The sequence below is a fragment of the Carassius auratus genome, chromosome 1 (assembly GCF_003368295.1).
Source record: "Carassius auratus strain Wakin chromosome 1, ASM336829v1, whole genome shotgun sequence".
Taxonomy (NCBI): Eukaryota; Metazoa; Chordata; class Actinopteri; order Cypriniformes; family Cyprinidae; genus Carassius; species Carassius auratus.
In genome coordinates this window covers 3,597,297-3,620,050 of record NC_039243.1, presented here as the reverse complement: position 1 = coordinate 3,620,050, position 22,754 = coordinate 3,597,297, and the positions used below count along the sequence as shown (strand labels likewise).

General features: G+C 38.8%; 1 protein-coding gene across 6 annotated transcripts in view; it reads left to right on the top strand.

Moving 5' to 3' along the window:
• The window catches only part of LOC113116411 (NXPE family member 3-like), an 80,740-nt gene that overhangs the window by 50,801 nt on the left and 7,185 nt on the right, over nucleotides 1-22,754 (top strand). For all 6 annotated transcript variants that reach the window (XR_003294055.1, XM_026284886.1, XM_026284747.1 and 3 more), the window contains 3 exons: nucleotides 4,574-4,989; nucleotides 5,065-5,135; nucleotides 15,737-15,940. Coding sequence is in view for 5 of the 6 variants with exons in the window: in XM_026284886.1 (XP_026140671.1) it covers nucleotides 4,574-4,989; nucleotides 5,065-5,135; nucleotides 15,737-15,940 (691 nt within the window). In the remaining variant the exon portion in view is untranslated. The remainder of the gene's footprint in view (nucleotides 1-4,573; nucleotides 4,990-5,064; nucleotides 5,136-15,736; nucleotides 15,941-22,754) is intronic.

Sequence of the window (22,754 nt, the reverse complement as noted above, 5' to 3'; positions counted from 1 at the left end):
CCTCGATGACATCGCCGTCGTAATCGGTGAGTCTGTAGACCGGGGGTTGACGCGGAATACGCGAGGATACGGTGAAAAATTCCTCCGTGTAGTTCTGCTCATAACCTTTGGCGAACGGACCTCTCACTTTAGAAATCCTGACGACGTCGCCGACTTTGAAATTAAATACGGATCTCTCGGTCTTCTTTATATCGCCGTACAAGTTTTGAAACACTTGATCCTCGTTTACTTTACCGACGTCCACGGGTCTCATTCTGATACTTCGATGATAACTGGTATTGTACCCCTGCACGATGTCTTGTAAAACATCTATGTATCGACGGGAATTTGTAGCCGTTAAAAATCGCCACATACGACTTTTTAAGGTTCTGTTAAATCGTTCCACGACGCTGGCTTTCAAATCGGTAGCGGTAGCGAAATGATTAATGTCGTGCTTTTTCATCACATCTTGAAATTGTTTGTTAAAAAATTCCTTTCCCTGATCCGTCTGCAATTTCTGAGGCACGCGGCCCTCTTCGAGGATAGACTCGAACGCTCTAGCGACCTCGAGACCGCTCTTATTCTTCAACACACGAACCCAGGCGTACTTGCTAAATACGTCTATGCACGTCAGCAGATATTTATGACCGTCGTTATCCTTAGCGTAGGCGATCATGTCGACGAGATCGGCCTGGAACTGAGTATCGACCCCGTACACGACCACTCTGTTTCGTTTGTATTTTATAGGCGCTGGTTTGTGTAATGTGTAAGCGTCCTCACCAGCCAGCCATTCTGAGACCTGTTTATCGCTTAGACGGACCCCGGTGTCTTTCAAGACGGCGTCTTTTAATCGTTTTTTACCGCCTAAAGAGCCCGGGTTGGAGGGGGTGTAATAAGCCTCTTTCATGAGCTCCGACATGGTGCCGTCGCAACCGTCAAAAAAGAATGACGCGTACAAGCGGTTTGAATCAATCTTTTATTAAAAAAAAATGTTACAGGATATAATAAAAGATAGTAAACATGGATATAATAAAAGATAGTAAACATGGATATGATAGAAATACTATAAGTAAAATGGATATAATAGAGGATAGAAAAGATACTATAAGTAAAATGGTATTAATACAACATGTAAAAATAATACATACTCTCTGATTAAAAAAAAAGAATGGGGTTAATACGATTCAACATGCAAAATGGATATAATGATGTTACATACACAGACTAAAATGTACAACGGTTATAACAGGGATGTTACAGGATACAAAATGGATTAATAATACCGTCAGTGGTAATCTAACCAGAAAAGAAAATCGCGGCAGGCCATCATGTTTTTGTCAAGGATGTAATCTACGTACATTACGACAATTTTGTCCACGTTTGTAATCACTTCGACGATTTTGACAACGTCGTCCTGATCATCGGAGTCATATTCTTTTGATTTCTTCATTAGCTCGGTGCAGACATCTGCCACGTAGGTACAGGTACTCAGCAGATCGGTGATCTCGAGCGGGGATCGTGATTCACACAACATATCTAGAACCTGTTTTATCATTACGATGGGTGGATCGTTACCGTCAACACATTTGTCCGTCAAATAGTCCCACGAGCTAACCAGTCCTCTTATATACTTCATATTTTTCTTTAGATTTGCCTCGCGCACGGTATCGTGACACGCGGTATCGGGGTGGGATGCGTCCATAATAATCTTGCTCACGAGATTCGTCATCTGCTCTCTGTAATGGTCTTTAAACAATAATTCCATACAGTACTTTAGGCTACAGGCTGCACCCATGTTGGAGGCGGTTTGGTCACTGCCCATTCGCGTTTGGGAGATTTTCCCAGAGATCAACGACGTCGCCGACTATTTCCTTGCAGGGTTTGTCCAGAAGTCTCGCCCTGATTTCTTCCACCTTGGAGACGATGAATGGTTCGTCTTTTAATTCGCGCAGAATAGTCCCGACTGTTCCTTGAATACGATGGGGTTGAGATTTTAACCCGCACCGCTCCAGGAGGGTAGTGATGATGGAATGAAAAGAGGGTTTAAACAGCTTGCCCGAAAGTTCGTCAAAGTGTGTGTCGAAGTAGTAGTTGGGAGGGTCAAACAGACAGGAATGTTGCAGCTGACTAGGATGGTCAATCGCGCAACCCTCGCACTCGTCCTTCTGCTTATCGTTGATGAGATGTTGCAGTAAAACCACGGTCGCGGCTTTCACGATTTTGAATCCGACGTCGGTGAAACATCCGTCTACGACGTCGAAGTCAGGATTAGAATGAGGAAGGGTTCGGTCGAATGTAGAGGAGTCTTGCGATTGGACCCCTAAACTTTTGTCCCCTCTGTGGGGGCTGGGGGTCCCGATCATCAGATCCGAGTCTAAGCTACGTTTGATAGGTGGTCCGAAGTAGTTTTGGAGGTCCGAGGCTTCAGCGGTGACGATGTTGTTGGGAGCCCAATCGTTTTCAAGGCACGATTCTAACTCTATGCGCCGTCTGACCGTTTTAGCCGAGACCCAGTCGTTGTGGAGGCCCGATGGACCGCCGGCGTCAGCCGGAGTATGTAGGGTTGGGTCGTCGGGAGGGTCGAGAATGCTGTCGAAAGAGATACCGCAGCTGCATACGTGGTCTTCGGCCATGGTTTATAAATGATGCTCGGGAGGGTCGAGTCGCGGTATTTTATGATCGCTGTGGAAAAGGGGAGGGGGGGCGTTGGAGCGCTTCAGCCTTGATTTATACACGTCGCTTGACGAGGTCCGACCGTGGAGCTTTAGAATGGTTGTAGTGAATGGGCGGGGACGGCAGAGAGTATGTGCCGCTCCGAGCACATCTCTCGGGGTGGAACAGTTGCACTTTAATTTTGTTGTATCCGTCATGCATGTCACACCATTTGAACATTTTGTTGATGGTTGAAAAAAGCCTATTCAGTAGATCCAGATCGCACCACTTGAACAAAAACTGCATTTCATACAGATCGTGATGCTCGTTAGGCAGGATGCGTCCAAACCGTGTGTTGTTGAGCTTTGTCTTGTCTTTACAGCAGAATATGTAAACAGAATCATTCGGTCTCTTTTGAGTATGGTCACCCACCACACGGTACCGGACATTCGGGGTCGTCCCATCCCACTCCGCCACGTACAAAGGCTCCTCGCCGCCGTCATTCAGATCATTCCAGACACGTTTGTAAAATAGAGACCAGTCTTTTTCAGGAAATACCAGACACTCGTCTTCCCCAGCCTGAAACTCACCGAGGCCGTCGGTGGTGTAGAGCGTAACAACTCGAGTTGGTTTGTGAAATTTGTATCCAAATACACGGTTACTACGCATCATAAATTCACCTTTAGTCCATTCTGAAATTTCATGGAGAAAACTTGTCAAACGGACGTGTCCGAAAGGTTTTCTCGGCGCCATAGTCAGGCTATTCAACATCCTGTTGCTCGGCCCCAAATCTGCCGATTGAGGGGAGGATAAACCATCCATGCTCATGTAGCTCATGTTTCCCTTTCCGGTGATGGGTGTAGAACACACCGACCCCATTTATACACCGCTCATAAATGTAATGGGAGGGGGAGAAGCCTTATAACCACACACACACACACACACACACACACACACACACACACACACACACACACACACACACACACACACACACACACACACACACATAACCGTATAACTGTGATAAACTTCAAACAAGCTAACTGACACAAACTTCAAACAACTGGCACACACTTCAAACAAACTAGCGGTCAATAGGGTAAAACTTTCTGTCAAAACCGCATGATCGATGATTGGGGAGTCTTTCATATACCGTTTTAATTTAAAACTAACAGGTCAATAGGGTAAAACTTTCTGTCAAAAGCACATGATCGATGCGTGAGGAGTCTTTCATCTTCCGTTTAAACTAGCCGTCAAAACCATGATTTAGAACTAACTAGGTCAATAGGGTAAAACTTTCTGTCAAAAGCACATGATCGATGCGGGGGAAGGTCATAGGTTAACCCTTGAAGTCGGAAAGTTCCGCCCATCCATCATAGGGTTACCGGAAGTTCAACCTGTCAAAAGGTCAAAGGTCAAAGTCATAAATCATCATGACAGAAGGTATAGAATAATAACTACTTCCAATATATATATATATATATATATATATATATATATATATATATATATATATATATATATATATATATATATATAAACTTTTTAATAACAATAGAATGCATGTGATCCTTCGTTTAAAGGTCTTCTTTTAATTTTTGATAATTAGACTGTAGCCTAAGACTATCTTATGTTTTGAAATGAACTCTGTACATTTTTAATGTTTCTTTTTTAAAGATGTTACACTGTAATATCATAATGTTATTGTTGTTTTACCTCCTTTTATGTCATTTTACAATTAGATTCAATTCACAGTCCGTCCCTTTGCTCCACCTGGCGGTAGTTTCACGAATGATTTTAATATGCGACTGACTTGCAGGGTAGCGGCGGTAATACCCATTTAGGTTGTCTACCTACTGTATGTTTAAAAGCTTTAAAAAGTCTTTGCCAGCAGACATTCAATTTCTGCATTACATTTTTTTTTCCATTTCTCTTGAAGGCGAGTGTGTACGGGGAAGTTGTGGATCATCATAATGGGACTTACTCTGTTGCTTTTCGTCTGGCCTGGGAAGGTCAGGCACATATTCATATACGTCTAGAACACTCCAGTGAGGTTGTGCAGATTCTTAAGAAATACAGGGAGTCTTCATTCCCACGCAGCCACTATAGTGGCTACTTTGAAGGATCAGGACCCAATAAAACCAGGATCAGTGAAGTAGTAGAATGTAATCTTAAGTGGGGTGCAGATGGAAGTTGGAGAAAAGGCGACTGCTGTTGTGAGCATAAAGATATAAGAACAGGGACGGTGTGGCAGTGTGTCAGACCGAAGAAACTTTCCTGTGACAAACTGGTTCATCACTCACTTGGACGGTTTGAAAACCCATTAAATCCTTTTGAGCAGCAGCTTTTTACAAAGTAATTATTCAACGCAAATTTTTAAGTATTTGTAAAACTGTAAAACAAAACATACAGTTTTTTTTTTCTCCACAGGAAATTAACAAATGTTGCTATTAGGGGAGACCAAAACATCATACATGTCCTTCCCAACACTACAGCCATTGGTATGTTTTCATATGGTGATTTTATATTTTGACCATCTTGTTTTCTGTTTGAAATAAATGTGATGTTTATTCTTTGTAAATTGGTTTATGGCATGACTATTTAACTTCCACACATGGACAACACTGTAGGACCTATTTCAACCTATTTTATCATACCGCCCCATATTCTGTGCGGGCTTAATTATGTCAAGCAGAATAAGATAAGGCACATCACTGTTTGCAAGCTGAAATTGTCACACATACATAACCGGCATTTCGGCAAATAAAATAAAATGATACTGTGAAATAAATTAAGAAACATTTCTTATGAAGTAACCAGAGGTGAGAAGTCCAAGGGCCAAATAGTAAAAGTCCTGCCATATTTTTGCTCCACTCACGAATTCATTAGTTGTATCCCAGCAGGCACAGTACATCAATGTGACGTCAAGAAGATGTTGGACTCCAACTAATCCAAAGTCAGTCAGACGTCATTTTTTGGTTGAAAATGAAAGTCGGATTGACGTCTAAACCCAACTTTGTTTGACGTCAAACTCCGACATCAGAATGACGTTGAATTTTGGTGGGAATAAGCACCACACTGCAACAAAGAGTGAAATGCATGGCAGCACATTAAATATCTCAAGATATCAGCAGAGAAGGATTAAACAACTCCACAAACAGCATCACCAACTTCACTTATTACTAACCAGACTGACTTTATTTCTGTCAGACGTCTACAACAGCTCTTATTGAAAATTAACAGGGGTTTAACTCTACTGTGTTTAATTTCCATAACATATAACAGTTAAACACCATAACAGTGATTAGTGTTGCCATTAGTTGGGTTCTTAACACTTATCATATCTTTTGTCTACGCTGTGACAGTTGTGTGTCAAGCACATTTGCAGCATCAAAGAAAGCTAACGTGACATGACATCAGGTGATGGCTGTTATCTGTTAATGGTTTTATAATCATAATATAATCTGATTCACTGATGTTTTTACATTCATATTACAAACACTGTTTTTCTGTCACATGAGATCCAGTGGTATTATAACAATCAGTTAAAATCTTTTAAACATGAGCTCAAAAAACTCAACCTCCACTGACACACACAGACATCAACAATCAGCGTATGAATCTCAACAATGGTGACATGCTTCATGCAGCAATGCAATGAGTTTTATACTATGGTGGCTCACAGCATGCATTGCTGCATGAAGCATGTCACCAATGTTGAGATTCATATACTGATTATTGATGTCTCTGCATCTCAAAAGTTTATTTTTTCTCAAAATGCATTTAAAAAAAAAATCTGAATGTCTGATCTGAAGGAAAAAAGTATTGTTTCTTGATTATTGTTCGTTAACAATTGGGGCAATGACAAGAAAAATTATCCTCAGTCATTTTTCTTCACGATTATGTAAACTATATCAACTAATATTTGTTTATGGCCACTTTTATAACAAATTATGTGTTTTGGTAAACACTATTACACAAACTTACTAAGCCAAGAGTCAAACTACCCAACTTAAGCAAACACTGATCACAATAACGGTGATCAAACATTTTCAAATAAAACATCAACATCTAAATCTCTGTTAATTCTCAAAAATAACTTCTGTAGACGTCTGATAGAAATAAAGTCAAACTGGTTAGTAATAAGTGAAGCTGGTAATACGTGTACTGCCATGCATTTCAACTTTTTTTATGATTTTTTGTGGGGGTGTTTATTCCAGCCAAAATTCAGCATCTGCCCAACGTTGGAGCTTGACGTCAAACAGTCGTTGGATTTAGACGTCAACCTGATTTTCATTTTCAACCAAAATCCAACGTCTAACTGACGTTGGAGTCTACATCCTGTGCCTGCTGGGATAGTTCAGGGGTCAGAAAGTAAAATTTTTGCCATACATTTATTCCAGCAATGAATTCAGCAGCTGATTTCACCAGAGGAGGAATCAAACGATTCATTCCAAGTTACAAACTAGTCTTGACTCAAATCCCAAGTCCTCAAAGAGTTGAAGTTAATGAGATAATTAAGTGACTAATTAAATGATGATTGTGCATTAGTGATGAACATCTGCTGTTAACAATCAACATCACTGAAGTAAAGAGAAACACAAGAACTACAACTGAATTTAGCCACAGCCTTCAACTGAAAAAAAAAAGTAAAAAAAAAAAAAAAACACTATGCCACCATAATTGTGGTCAGGGTTTGCTTTAGGTAGTGTCTTGACCCTTTTACTAAATTCAAACCAACTTGATTCAAAACAATTGCAATATTGTTTTCGCAGTAAACATGAATGAATTGTTGAGTCAAATCTTGCAGTAACAGATGATCTTATGCTTTTTCTGCTTATAACTCATGATGACTGAACATCATGAAATGGTCTTTATATTTGTATAGTAGACTGATACTCAACTAGTACTGAACTGAAGTTAAAAAAAAATCACAATGCTTCAATGTTGAAAGACACAAAAGGAGACAATCAGTTCAGGTTTTTAGACAAACACACTTATCAAACGATCCTCAACAGTGGTGACAATTTTTCATACTGCAGTGCATGACGGGAGTTTTTACTAAGGTTTTACCCAGCATGCAACATTTTGTTGATTGTCACCACTGTTGAGAGTCATTTGCTGGTTCTTGATGTCTGTGTGTGTCTACAGAGAATAGTTTTTCAAATTTTGTATGCACTTAGTAGATTTAAAATTCACTTACTTTAATTTATTTTCCATAGTGAAGTTTTACTGGGTTGATTATGCTAAATTTAAATAGAGCTAATATTAATTTGATTGTAATCTGACAACCTATCACATACATATTACTTTCTTCTCCCTGCTTTACAGCACCTTATGCAATGCTACATAAAGAGATCTAACATGACACTCAAGGGTCAAGAGCCCCACTAAAGCTAACACTGATCTCCATTATGGTTGCATCACTTTAACCAATAAAATATCAACATCTGATCCTCTGTAATTCTCAAGAACAGCAGTTGTTCATCATTAATGCACAATCATCATTTAATTAGTCACTTAAATATCTCATTAACTTTAACCCTTTGAAGGCTTGGGATATGACTTGAAGACTTGCTTGTGACTTGAAAGTCTCACCTCTGGTAAAAGCTGAATTTTAGTCAACAATCCAAAGAAGACTATCTCATGATGTCCAAGTCAACATGAGCTATAAGCAGAAAAAGCATAAAATCATCTGTCACTACAAGGTTTGATTCAGCAATGCATACATGTTTGTTGCAAAAACAATATTGAAATTGTTTTGAATCAAACTGCTTTGAATTAATAAAAGGGTCAAGAGACTACCTAAAGCAAACCCTGACCACAAATATGGTGGCATAGTGTTTTTTTTTGGTTTTTGTTTTTTTCAGTTGAAGGCTGTGGCTAAATTCAGTTGTAGTTCTTGTGTTTCTCTTTTCTTCAGTGATGTTGATTGTCAACTGCAGAAGTTCATCACTAATGTACAATCTTCATTTAATTAGTCACTTAATTATCTCATTAACTTTAACCCTTTGAGGACTTGGATATGACTTGAAAACTTGCTTGTGACTTGAAAGTCCCACCTCTGCTGTCTATTAAATGCAACTCCAATTATGTGATGGCGATTTTAGCGGTGATCACGGAAGCAGCTTTACTGATTAGATGCGCATGATCATATCGTTAGATATATCGCCCAGCCCTACTTAAAATTACTCTTTTTCCTTCTTTGACCACCAACCAATCACAGTTTGAAAAAGATTGTGTCATACATAGCAACAGGGTCAACCCCGCCTCCTCACTAAGATTAAAGTTTTTGTCTTTTCCTTACTCAGAGTTTCTCTCAGATCGGTCCCGAACCGCTCTTAAGCTAAGACTCCTATGTAAAAGTTTTTAAGCTAAATTAAGAGTTTTCTGAGAGGATTAGAATCTTTATTAATACAGGCCCTGGACTTTACACCTCCGTCAGTAATATATTTCCTTGTTTTATACTTGTTGGCCACCAGGTGGCATTGTGAGAAAATTAAGTTTCCAGAAATTAACCCTTTTGTGAACCACTTGGCTGAAAATCTTAATGTTTCATGAGGCTTCATCTTGCCATCACTACCTGAAAAGACAGCGGAGACAAAGACAACTAGAGCCCCAGTTACAGATCCCCTTTAAAGACCTTGTCTTAGACGATCATTGGGACAAAACCACAGGAAACAGATGATTATTCTGCCATTGTGACCTTGCTGAGAACTGACCCCCCAACCGAGCCTGGTTTCTCCCAAGGTTTTTTCTCCATTCTGTTACCGGTGGAAGTTTTGGTTTCTTGCCGCTGTTGCCTCTGCCTTGCTTAGTTGGGGTCACTTCATTTACAGCGATATTTTTGACTTGATTGTAAATGATTGCACAGATACCATTTAAACTCAACTGAGATGATGAAATCACTGAATTCAGTGATGAACCGCCTTTAACTGTCATTTTGAATTATTGACACACTGTTTTCTTAATTAATGTTGTTCAGTTGTTTTGGCGCAATTCTTTTTTATTTAAAGCGCTATATAAATAAAGGAGACTTGACTTGACGTGCATTTTTATATATGTTATAAACTTAACGATAAAATTACATATGTAGTAGTGTGTGTGTAGTGTCAATATTAATGAGATAATTATGTGATTAATTAACCCTCTGGGCACGGATTAGGCGGTACCGCCCAAAATGGCATACTTTTACAAATGTTTAGTTATCTCAAAAACTATTAATGCTAGAGAGATGCGGGTTTTTTTGCCGTCTTCCTCAGACTCCGCTGAAAACAGCGGTGTCCAGTTTGTATATTAAACACTTCCCTTATTGCGCAATACCACTGAGTAAACAGGCCAATGAAAACGATTGTGCTAGGCAGATTCAACACGCAACAGCCAATGGAAAAATCGCCGCTGGGAGGAGTCTTTTTTTAACCCAATCAGAGGAAGGTTATGTCTTCTAGCGATTCAGAGGACTCTGTAGCTCTGCTGTAGCCTTGTAAAAGCTGGCTGGACTAAAGTAAAATACATGTAATCAATAAGCGTTCAGAGAATCAGCATCAGGGTGGAGAAAGCAGAACGCGATCGGAGTGTTACAGAGAGCGATCGGAGTATTAGCGAGCACAAAGAGCTAAATTCGAGCGATCGGAGAATCAGCATCACGTGGAGAAAGCAGAAAGTGATCGGAGTGTTAGCGAGCACAAAGAGATAAATTCGAGAGAGATACAGCATTATTACAGAATTGTTTTATCAAAATGGCAAGCAGTAAAAGATTTACTGCAGAACAAGCTCTGGAACAATTACTGGAAAGGTACTGTTTTTAAAAAAAGTTAATTATTTAATTGTTCTTTACACATTTGATTAAACAATAACACATTTCTGTCAAGCAAAGAGTTTGAAAAAATATATTTTCTTTGTTCAAAAACTATATTATATATATTCTATATTGTGTGTTTTTCAGTAATAAATGACAAAAATCTAATTTTCATTTTTGAAATTCTCTAGTTTATTGTAAAATTTTTCACTCATACTTCCTTTATATAAACATATTGCATGCATGCTTATGGTAGCTTAGGGTCTTCTGAATCCATAGATACCAAACACAGGGTGTTTCATCTCCTTTACATATGATTTAAATTAAATTAAATTAATTACAGTTTATTACTGTTAAATTATGTTTCATTCTGTTTTTTCTTCATCTTAAATCTTTAACCCTTTAAACCCCACAAGAAAATCCTCAGTTTTAAATGAACACTTATAATGTGTGCACACTACAGAGTGTTAGAGTAACACTGAATCAGTGAAGTTAATGAGATAATTCGGTGATTAATTGATGAATGAGCATTAGTGATAAACACCTGCAGAATCACTGAAGGAAAGAGAAACACAAGAACTACAAATGACTTCAGCCACAGCCTTAGATGAAATCAACTGAATAAAAGAATACATCAAATCTCTCAAGATCTGATTAAACAACTACTAAAACAGCTTCACCAGATTCACATTACTTACCAGACTGACTTTATTTCTGTCAGATGTCTACAGAAGAACTTATGGAGAGTTAAATAGGTTTAGGTGTTTTTTTCACTACCATGATTGAGATCAGTGTTTACTTTAGTTGGGCTCTTGAACGTGACTTTTCAACAACTAAGGTTTTTTTTTTTTTTTTTTTTTTTTCATGCTGTGACAATGCGCCTTTGGAACCTGTTATAGCAAAACAAAAGTACACAGAAGAAAAAAAATCTGATATTGTTGTTTATAGATTGACAAGAACAAATACTATTAATTCTGATCTAATCCCATATCTCTTCTCTTATTGAATATTGATACTACAGCATGAGAAAGAACACTGCTGAGCCATTAGTTATGAAAGACTGTTAAGAAAATGTCACTCATAATAAATAAAAAAAACCTTTGCTGAAATTTAGACAGAAATATCAAGAATCAGCGTATGAATCACAACAATGGTGACAATCCACAAAATAAATGAACAGATCAGTTCTGAACATCACAACACATGCTACTAAAACTTAAAACAAATGCAAAATTATAAGCACATAAGAATTCAAGAAAATAAGTGAACAATTCAGGGGCATAATTTATTCATGCCGCAATGCATGCTGGGAATCATGGATGAGTTTTATCCTGTGCTGGTACCCAGCATGCATTGCATCATGAACCTTTTGATTGTCACCATTGTTGAGATTCATATGCTGATTGTTGATTTCTCTCTTTGAGTGTTGTGGGGACTGCTGCCCGAAATACTTTTTAACTAAAACTACTCGTTAAATCCATAAATACTGGTTATCTCACTACTTTTCAATCTTACTAAATTGAAGTGTCATTGACTCAAATATTTCAACACCAAATTAATATTTGATTATTATAGCAACACTTTAAGTCAGTCTAGTAGATCATGCCTGTTAGAAACAACCATAATCACTTGACTATCAAAATTAATACTGCTGTAACAGATACAAGATACAAATACAGCAATAAAACAAAATGTAAAGTGTAAAAGTCAATGGTCAGGAGCCCAACTAAAGCAAACACTGATCTCCACAATGGTGACGCTAAACGAAACAGAAACATTATCATCTAAATATCTTTAATTCTCAATAAGATCTTTTGATCTCTGTTCTCTGATCTGACAGAAATAAAGTCAGTCTGGTTAGTAATGAGTGAAGTTGGTGAAGCTGTTTGTTGATCGTTTAAATCTTCAGTTGATTTCATCTAAGACTGTGGCTGAAGTCAGTTGTATTTCATGTGTTTGTCTTGTTATGTTTTTTTTTCTTCAGTGATTCTACTCATTAACAGCAGCTGTTGATCATTGTCTGAATTCACTCATTAGTTTTCATTCTCTCTGCCAGGTGGACTATATTAGTAAACTCATGTAGGGAATAGTGAATGAGGGTGTAGGGTGTGATTTGAAACACAGCCGCTGAGTGTCGAATTTGAACGTTGTTATTTTACGATATATAGCAGCAGGCTACTTCTCGAAAACGATGAATATTACCCAGAATGCACTGTTTAAATGAAAAACAGTATTTTACTGTCGGAATTTGGCCGTTTTTTTTACAGTGATTTTTAACAGTGTAGGGTTTTTTTGTTTTTTGTCCAATGAAATCAATATTTGTGTGTAAATTTTACTTAATTTTTTCATGTTATTCTACTCATTTTGAATTATTATTTCTACTTAATTAAAATGTGTTAAATTTAATTAATGATATTGCTTGTAAATTTTTGACACACTTTTATTGAATAAATATAGAGAATCACTTTTTAAAGTGCATAAAGACAGCAGCTTATTTCACCAGAGGAGGAACCAAGTCATTCCGTCCAAGTCACAAACTAGTCTTGAGTCAAATCCCAAGTCCTCAAAGAGTTAAAGTTAATGAGATAATTAATTAACTAATTAAATGACGATTGTGCATTAATGAATAACACCTGCTGTTATTGAGAATTACAGAGGATCCAATGTTGATGTTTTATTGGTTAAAATGATGCCACCATCATGGAGATCAGTGTTTGAATTAGATGTGTCATCAACCCTTTACTTGTTGTGTCAGATCTCTCTCTGTAGCTCCTTGCGTTTTCATGTGGAGAAAAGAGATCTATGACATATGAAGAACATACTGTCACAATGAGCTGGTTTGCTAACATCTCAAATAATGTTCTTTTCTCTTTTTTCACATGTTCAGGTTTTGAATAATCCCTGAGTAGCAAACTACAGCATACACAAAAAAAGTTTTGTTCTAATATTTATTACAGAAATTGAATTTTAAATTTGTGTAACACATGTAGAAATCTGATCTCCAGTGCTTGCTTTTTAGACACACACATAGATATCAAGAACCAGCATATGAATCTCTACAATGGTGACAATCAACAAAATGCTTCATGTTGCAATACATTAAAGACTACCAGGTAACACTTTATAATAAATGCATGCTATTAATCATTAGTAAAGCATTAGGAAACAGTTAATTAATCATTTATAAAGCATTAATAAACATTTATAAGCAGTTTATAAATACAGATATAAATGCTTTATACATGATTTAAAAGCATATCTATAACGTGTTTAATAATTTTTTTTTTCATACTTTATTAATGATCAATCTATCATTTCTAAATTAAGTATAGCATTATTTACACACCAGTTATTAAGGAGTTGTCAGTGGTTCATAAGATCACTTAGAAATTGTAAGTAAATGATTATTAAATTATTTAAATGTGCATTCATACATCTTTTTATTCAGACATATAGTAATAGTTACTTATAGTGTTAATAAATGGTTTATTAACATGTATTTCTACTGTAATTCAGGGATAATTCGGGTAGTTATAAAACATGTAGTTGTTAGTTAACTATTTTTGTGAGCTCATCTAAAGTGAGGTCTATTTATGCCTTGTAAAGCTTTTACAAATGAGATTTAAAGGCTTTTAATATTTATATGTTCTGTATCACTGTGTTGTGTTTGTTTCCGTTTTTTGTTTAGAAGATAACTGAGCCTTTAAATATCCTTTATAAATGCTTTACAAGGCATAACTAGTCCTCACTTTAGATGAGCTCACATAAATAGTTAACTGATTACTACTAAATTCATTCTTGTGATCTTATGAATCACTGGCAACTCCTAACTAACTGGTTTGTAAATAATGCTATACTTAATTGAGAAATGATAACTTGATCATGAATAATGTATGAAAATACAATTATTAAACACATTATAGATATGCTTTTAAATCTAGAATAAAGCATTTATATCTGTATTTATAAACTGCTTATTACTGTCTATTAATGCTTTATAAATTATGAATTATCTGTTTACTAATGCTTAATTAATGATTAATAGTGTGCAGTTATTAAAAAGTGTTACCAACTCCCATAATGCACTGCAGTATGAGTAAATATTTTCACCACTGTTGAGGATCATATGACAAATGGTTATGGCTAAATGCCTAATCCCACACTGCATTTTATTTTTCCTTATTAGTGAAATATTATTGTGGCATTTACGTAATGAGATTTCTCTCTTTTTTGTGAAAGTGACATACAGTTAAGTGTGGTGACCCAAACTCAGAATTCATACTCTACCTTCCACCCATCCAAAGTGCACACACAGAGCAGTGAAAAGAGAGCAGTCCTGTCTAACCACAAATTATTTTATCTAAAAGTTTAATCAAGAAATTTAAAGGAAGATCACACAAGCATTAAAAAAAGCAAAAGTGGTCTGTCAGTTCAAGATTTACATCCGCATTGCATCACTGTTTGCTGCAAAACAATAATGCATTTACTTTGAAGCTAATTTATAGAAACTGCTTAAAGGCTCTAGAGCTCAACTGAAGCAGATACTCACCACAATTATGGTGGCACAGTTTTTTTTTCTTCCAGTTGATTTCATCCAAGGCTGTGCTTAAAGTCAGTTGTAGTTCTTGTGTTTCTCTTTTCTTCAGTGATGTTGATTGTTTACAGCAATAGTTCAACACTAATGCACAATCTTCATTTAATTAGTCTCTTAATTATCTCATTAACTTTAACTCTTTGAGGACTTGCGATTTGACTCAAGACTAGTTTGTGACTTGGAAGGAATGACTTGGTTCCTCCTCTGATGAAATCAGCTGCTGAGTTCATGGGTGGAACAAAAATATGGCAGCACTTTTACTCTTTTGCCCTTGGACTACCCACCTCTAGAAATAAAATATATTAAATCGCTCAAGATCTCAACAGATGATAAAACATCTCAAACAGCATCACCAACTTTGTGCATTACTAACCACTTTGAACTAATAGAGGTTATGTCATGTTTGCTTATGTTTGACACTGCTTCAGTGTTACTTTAACACTCTTTTGGAGTGGGACCATATATGCTCCGGAAAGTGTTAATTTAACACTCTGGCTTTTACTGCGTATGGTAGTATTATTCTTCATGTAGGCAATATAATGTATTAAATTTATGTATGGATTTATTTTATATTTTCAAAAAGGAAATAGTCAAAACATACACGGATCACATATCAGAGAACATATATCATCTGAAATCTTATGTAGTTACAAAATTATTAACATAGCTCCAACAAAGTTTTTTACAAGTGAATCTCCCTTTGTTTTTAGGCACAGTGGAGAAATGCAGGACTGGCACGATGACACCAGTTCCTTCAGGGTTTTATTTGAGAGATGTCTGGAAGTCTTTTGTATGCAACACTCGACAGTTCAGTTCTGCACAAATGGGAAATTGTCTTAAAAACAAGATTGTCTATTTGATGGGAGACTCCACTACGAGGCAGTGGTTTGAGTACTTCGAAAGAAACATGCCGGGCAAGTATGACTCAATTTTCAAAATTAAATTTTAACTCAATAATATTAATCTATCATGTAAATGAAACCTCCTCCAGGTGAGACGTGCATGGAACACCTCCCTGGGAAGGCGTCCAGGAGGCATCCGAAATAGATGCCCGAGCCACCTCAGCTGGCTCCTCTCGATGTGGAGGAGCAACGGCTCTACTCTGAGCTCCTCCCGAGTGACCGAGCTTCTCACCCTATCTCTAAGGGAGCGCCCAGCCACCCGACGGAGAAAGCTCATTTCGGCCGCCTGTATCCGGGATCTTGTCCTTTTGGTCACGACCCACAGCTCATGACCATAGGTGAGAGTAGGAACGTAGATTGACCGGTAAATCGAGAGCTTTGCCTTACAGCTCAGCTCCTTCTTCACCACGACAGACGAGTCCCCAGCCACTGCTTCCTCAACGGAACACAAGTCGGTGGGATTGAGGAGATCCTCGAAGTATTCCTTCCACCGCCCGACGATATCCCCAGTTGAGGTCAACAGGTGCCCATCTGTACTGTAAACAGTGTTGGTAGGGCACTGCTTCCCCCTCCTGAGGCATTGAACAGTTTGCCAGAATCTCTTTGAGGCCAACCAATAGTCTTTCTCCATGGCCTCACCGAACTCCTCCCAGGCCCGAGTTTTTGCCTCCACGACTACCCGGGCTGCAGTCCGCTTGGCCTGCTAGTACCTGTCAGCTGCCTCTGGAGTCCCACAAGCCATCCAGGCCCGATAGGACTCCTTCTTCAGCTTGACAGCATCCCTTACTTCCGGTGTCCACCATTGCGATTGCCGCCTCGACAGGCACTGGACACCTTACGGCCACAGCTCCGAGCAGCCGCAGCGACAATGGAGGTGGAGAACATGGTCCACTTGGACTCAATATCTCCAGACTCCCTCGGGATCCGGTCGAAGCTCTGCCAGAGGTGGGAGTTGAAGATTTCTCTGACAGGGGGCTCGGCCAAACGTTCCCAACAGACCCTCACAGTACGTTTAGGTCTGCCAAGTCTGTCCAGCTTCCTCCCCCGCCATCGGATCCAACTCACCACCAGGTGGTGATCAGTTGACAGCTCCGCCCCTCTCTTCACCTGAGTGTCCAAGACATATGGCCGAAGGTCTGATGACATGACCACAAAGTCGATCATTGACCTCCGGCCTAGAGTGTCCTGGTGCCACGTACACTGATGGACACCCTTATGCTTGAATATGGTGTTCGTTATGGACAAACCGTGGTTAGCACAGAAATCCAATAACAGAACACCGCTCGGGTTCAGGTCAGGGGGGCGGTTCCTCCCAATCACGCCCCTCCAGGTGTCACTGTCAATGCTCACATGAGCGTTGAAGTCCCCCAGTAGAAAGACAGAGTCTCCAGTCGGAGCACTTTCCAGCACCCCTCCCAGAGACTCCAAGAAGGCCAGGTAGTCCGCACTGCCGTTCGGCCCGTAGGCACAAACGGCAGTGAGAGACCTATCCCCGACTCGAAGGCGCAGGGAAGCGACCCTCTCATTCACCGGGGTAAACTCCAACACATGGTGGCTGAGCTGGGGGGCTATTAGCAAACCCACTCCAGCCCTCCGCCTCTCACCATGGGCAACTCCAGAGTGGTAGAGAGTCCAGCCTCTCTCAAGAAGTGTGGTTCCAGAGCCCAAGCTGTGCGTTGAGGTGAGCCCGACTATCTCTAGTCGGTACCTCTCGACCTCCCGCACAACCTCAGGCTCCTTCCCCACCAACGAGGTGACATTCCACGTCCCTAAAGCCAGATTCCGTGTCCAGAGATCGGGTCGTCGGGGGTCTCGCCTACGACTGTCGCCCGATCCACTATGCACCGGCCCCTTACGCTCCCTCCTGCAGGTGGTGAGCCCACAGGAGGTATATATATATATATATACCCAAAACTTTGTGAAAATACTGTTATTAAATATGAAAATACTGAAAACTCAATTGGTGCACTTTTCAGGCAGAATGTCCAAAGAAAATTGATTATACATGTGAAGTTGGTAAAAAAAAAAAAAAAAAAAAAAACTCATGCAAAAATTGTTTACTGAAGTGCCACTTAGAAGAGAAACACCCTGCTGCAGCCAAATTTGGACAGTAACATACTGTTTTTCATGAAGACAGTGCATTCTGGGTAAATTTAATCATTTTCTAGAAGGTACACTGTAAAAAATTGTGCCGTTAAATAACAGTAATATACTGGCAGCAGGGGTGCCAGTAAAGTACTGTTAATTTACAGCTTTCGACCATTAATTTGCCACTCTTATTTTTTTTTACAGTATTTTACCGTAAATTATACCATGGAAATTAACTCCACTCCCACTTCTTCAAACAGTTTGAGTTTAAAAGCTAGCATTCCTTTGATGTAGGGCTGGGCGATATATCTAACGATATGATCATGCGCATCTAATCAGTAAAGCTGCTTCCGTGATCACTGTAAAAAAATTTGCCGTTAAATAATAGTAATTTACTGGCAGCAGGGGTGCCAGTAAAGTACTGTTAATTTACAGCTTTCAACCATTAATTTACCACTCTTATATATTTTTTTTTTTTACAATATTTTACCGTAAATTATACCATGGAAATTAACTCCACTCCCACTGCTTCAAACAGTTCGAGTTTAAAAGCTAGCATTCATATGATGTTAGTACTATGAACTTATTCCATTTGAGTCCACTGAGAAGGAATATTTCTTAATATAAAAATGCAAACACTTAATGTGTAGTAGTAAAGAAACTAAATGCATGACTTTAACTTAAATCACCGCAGTTAATTGTCAACTATAGCACACATGTAAGTGCTGAAGTACTTAACACAGAGATCACCACTGTATCAGCGTCTTTATATAAAGCAGAAGAAAATCAGAAATTGTGGCTCATCATTGACTGAAGCACAGGCTCTACTCTCCAGAACAATGGTGAACAACAAAACTGCATTAAACTAACAGATCTCTCTTGTGAAAACACATTAATACAGTTGAGTTCAGTATTTACTCTCATTATCAGTGTATGACTTTGCATACATTTTTTTTCTATGGATGTTCACAAATATTTTAGTAAAATTATTATTTTTTTTTTCATTTGGTAAATCTGACATTTACATTTAACAGTATATTACTGTTTTTCCTTGACTTAACGGCAACAAACTGTAGAAAAACACTTTTTTTGCTGGCAACCATTAATTTACGGCAACAAACTGTAGAAAAACGGTTATTTACTGGCAGCAGGGGTGCCAGTAAATAACTGTTTTTCTACAGTTTGTTTCCTGTAAATTAATTACAGTTTATTACTGTTAAATTATGTTTCATGCTGTTTTTTCTTCACATTAAATCTTTAACCCTTTAAACCCCACAACAAAATCCTCAGTTTTAAATGAAGACTTATAATGTGTGCACACTACAGAGTGTTTGAGTAACACTGAATTAGTGAAGTTAATGAGATAATCATGTGATTAATTGATGATTGAGCATTAGTGATGAACACCTGCTATTAACAAACAGAATTACTAAAGGAAAGAGAAACACAAGGAATACAACTGACTTGAGCCACTCCCTAAGATGAAATCAACTGAAATAAAATAATTCATAAAATCTCTCAAGATCTGATTAAACAACTCATAAAACAGCTTCACCAGATTCACATTACTAACCGGACTGACTTTATTTCTGTCAGATGTCTACAGAAGATCTTATTGAGAGTTAAATAGGTTTAGGTGTTTTTTTTCACTACCATGATGGAGATCAGTGTTACTTTAGTTGGGCTCTTGAACGTGACTTTAAAACAACTATGTATTTTTTTTATTGTTATTTTCACTCCCATCTAGTGCTGAAATTGTATTTTGCATTCAAACTAATTTTGCTCTCCAGCGCCTCGCTTCGTTATATTTTCTGAATAATGTGCATTGTTAGATATAAAAAAAAATATTGTAATATAGATTGTAACACTGACTTACCTGTCGAGAAGAAAACTGGCCACTTCAGCGTCTCTTTTGAAAGCTTTATCCAGCATTAGCTCTTTCCACCTAGAAAAAGCTTCCCCGACATTAACTCTTGTTTTCTGTAATCTACGGTCACGTTTCCTTTTACGTTCTATTTTTGACTGTTTTGGCGACGATGTTTTTTCTCCTGTGGCGCGGCATATGGTCCAAAATAAGAATGCAATCCAGACTTTTAAACTTGCCGGTGCAGTTTCAAGCGCCTCTCACTGCTCTGCACCTGCGTTTCTGGCTCTGACCGAAAACGCGTTGTGGAAACGCGTTGGCTTAGTACTTTTTGTCCCTCTCTGCTATTATAGTTTTGCAAGATGGCAGTAAATTACTGTTATTTAACGGCACAATTTTTTACAGTGTAACATACTGTTTTCCAGTAAAACAGTGCATTCTGGGTAATATTCATCGCTTTCGAGAAGGTAGCCTACTGCTATATATCGTAAATTAGCAACGTTCAAAGTCTACACTCAGCGGCTGTGTTTCAAATCACACCCTACACCCTCACTCATGATTGCCTACATGAGTTTACTAATATAGTCCACCTGATAGAGAGAATGAAAACTAATGAGTGAATTCAGACAATGATCAACAGCTGCTGTTAACGAGTGGAATCACTAAAGAAAAAAGAAACAAGACAAACACATGCACTACAACTGACTTCAGCCACAGCTTTAGATGAAATCAACTGAAGATTTATACAATCAACAAACAGCTTTATCAACTTCTCTCATTACTAACCAGACTGACTTTATTTCTATCTGATCAGAGATCAAAAGATCTTATTGAAAATTACAGAGATGTAGATGATAATGTTAGTTTCATTTAGCGTCACCATTGTGGAGATCAGTGTTTGCTTTAGTTGGTCTTCTGACCCTTGACTTTTGTGTTTTAGGTTTTGTTTCATTGCTGTATTTGTATCTTTATGGTACCACTGTTATAGCAATGTTAATTTTGATAGTCAAGTGATTATGGCTGTTTCTGTCAGGCATGATCTATTAGACTGACTTAAAGTGTTGCTATAGTAGTTAGTTTGTAAAGATTAACTGCAGTGATTTGAGTGAAAGTTATATATACAAAGTATTTAATAGATCGTCTCTGTTTTAATCATTCTCGGGGACTTTAATAAAGCCAATCTCTCCCGTGAACTGCCAAAATACAGACAGCATGTTACATGTCCCACAAGAAACAGTAATATATTGGATCACTGTTACACCACAATAAAGGAAGCATTTCACTCTTTTCCATGAGCAGCTTTGGGACGTTCTGATCACCTTCTGATTCATCTTATACCGTCCTACAGGCAGAAACTAAAATCAGCTAAACTGTAAAGTTTAAACTGCAAGGACTGTAAAAAGATGGACTAATGAAGCAGAGCAGGATTTACAATCTTGTTTTGACCTCACTGATTGGAGTGTTTTTGAAGCTGCTGCCACCGATCTGGATGAACTCACAGAGACCGTAACATCATATATCAGTTTCTGTGAGGATATGTGTATTCCTACAAAGACTCAACTAATTTACAATAATGACAAACCGTGGTTCCCTGCAAAACTCAGACAGCTCCGTCAGGCCAAAGAAGATGCTTACGTGAAGGGGGACAATGTCTTGTATAAACAGGCTAAATACTCACTGGAAAAAGAGATCAAAGTGGCAAAGAGGAATTATTCTGAAAAAATAAGGACTCAGTTCACTTCCAATGACTCCGCATCAGTGTGGAAAAGTCTAAAGAAGATCACCAATTACAAGACACCACCCCCCAGCACTGTAGAGAATCAACGACTGGCATACGATCTGAATGAGTTTTACTGCAGGTTTGAAAGAACACCCATCACCTGCTCTGAATGCCTCCCCACACAACCATTCACACAATTCACTACTCCTGCAACCAGCCCTGAATGCCTCTCCAAACAACCATTCACACCATTAACAGCTCATGCAACCCATCCTGAACACCTCTTCAATCAAGCACTCTCACCATTCTCACCTCCTGCATCCCCCCTCTCCCCCACACCTTCAATTCAGATCAGCAAGGATGCGGTGCGCCAGGTCTTCCGGAAGCAGAAAAGGAAAAAAGCACCAGGCAAAAACTGGTGCTGGCCCACCTGAAGGACATCACTGGACCCTTGCTGGATCCTCTTCAGTTTGCTTACAGAGCAAACAGGTCTGTGGACGATGCAGTATGTTCTGCAACACCTAGACAGACCGGGGACTTATGTGAGGATCCTTTTTGTGGACTTCAGCTCAGCCTTTAACACGATCATCCCAAACCTCCTCCTGCCCAAACTAAATCAGCTCTCTGTGCCCACCTCCATCTGTCAGTGGATCAACAGCTTCCTGACAGACAGGCAGCAGCTAGTGAGGTTGGGAAAATACACATCCAGCAACCGTACAATCAGCACCGGAGCTCCCCAGGGCTGCGTTCTCTCCCCACTGCTCTTCACCCTGTACACTAATGATTGCACGTCTAGGGACCCCTCTGTCAAGCTCATGAAGTTTGCAGATGACACCACACTTATCGGCCTCATTCAGGATGGTAACGAGTCTGCTTACAGACAGGAGGTAAAAGAGCTGGCTGTCTGGTGTACTCTCAACAACCTGGAGCTTAACACACTCAAAACAGTGGAGATGATTGTGGACTTCAGGAGAAACCCCCCTGCTCTCCCCCTACTCACCATCATGAACAGCACTGTGACTGCAGTGGAGTCATTCAGGTTCCTGGGCACCACTATCTCTCAGGACCTGAAGTGGGACATTCACATTGACTCCATCGTGAAAAAGGTCCAGCAGAGGTTGTACTTCCTTCGCCAGCTGAGGAAGTTTAACCTG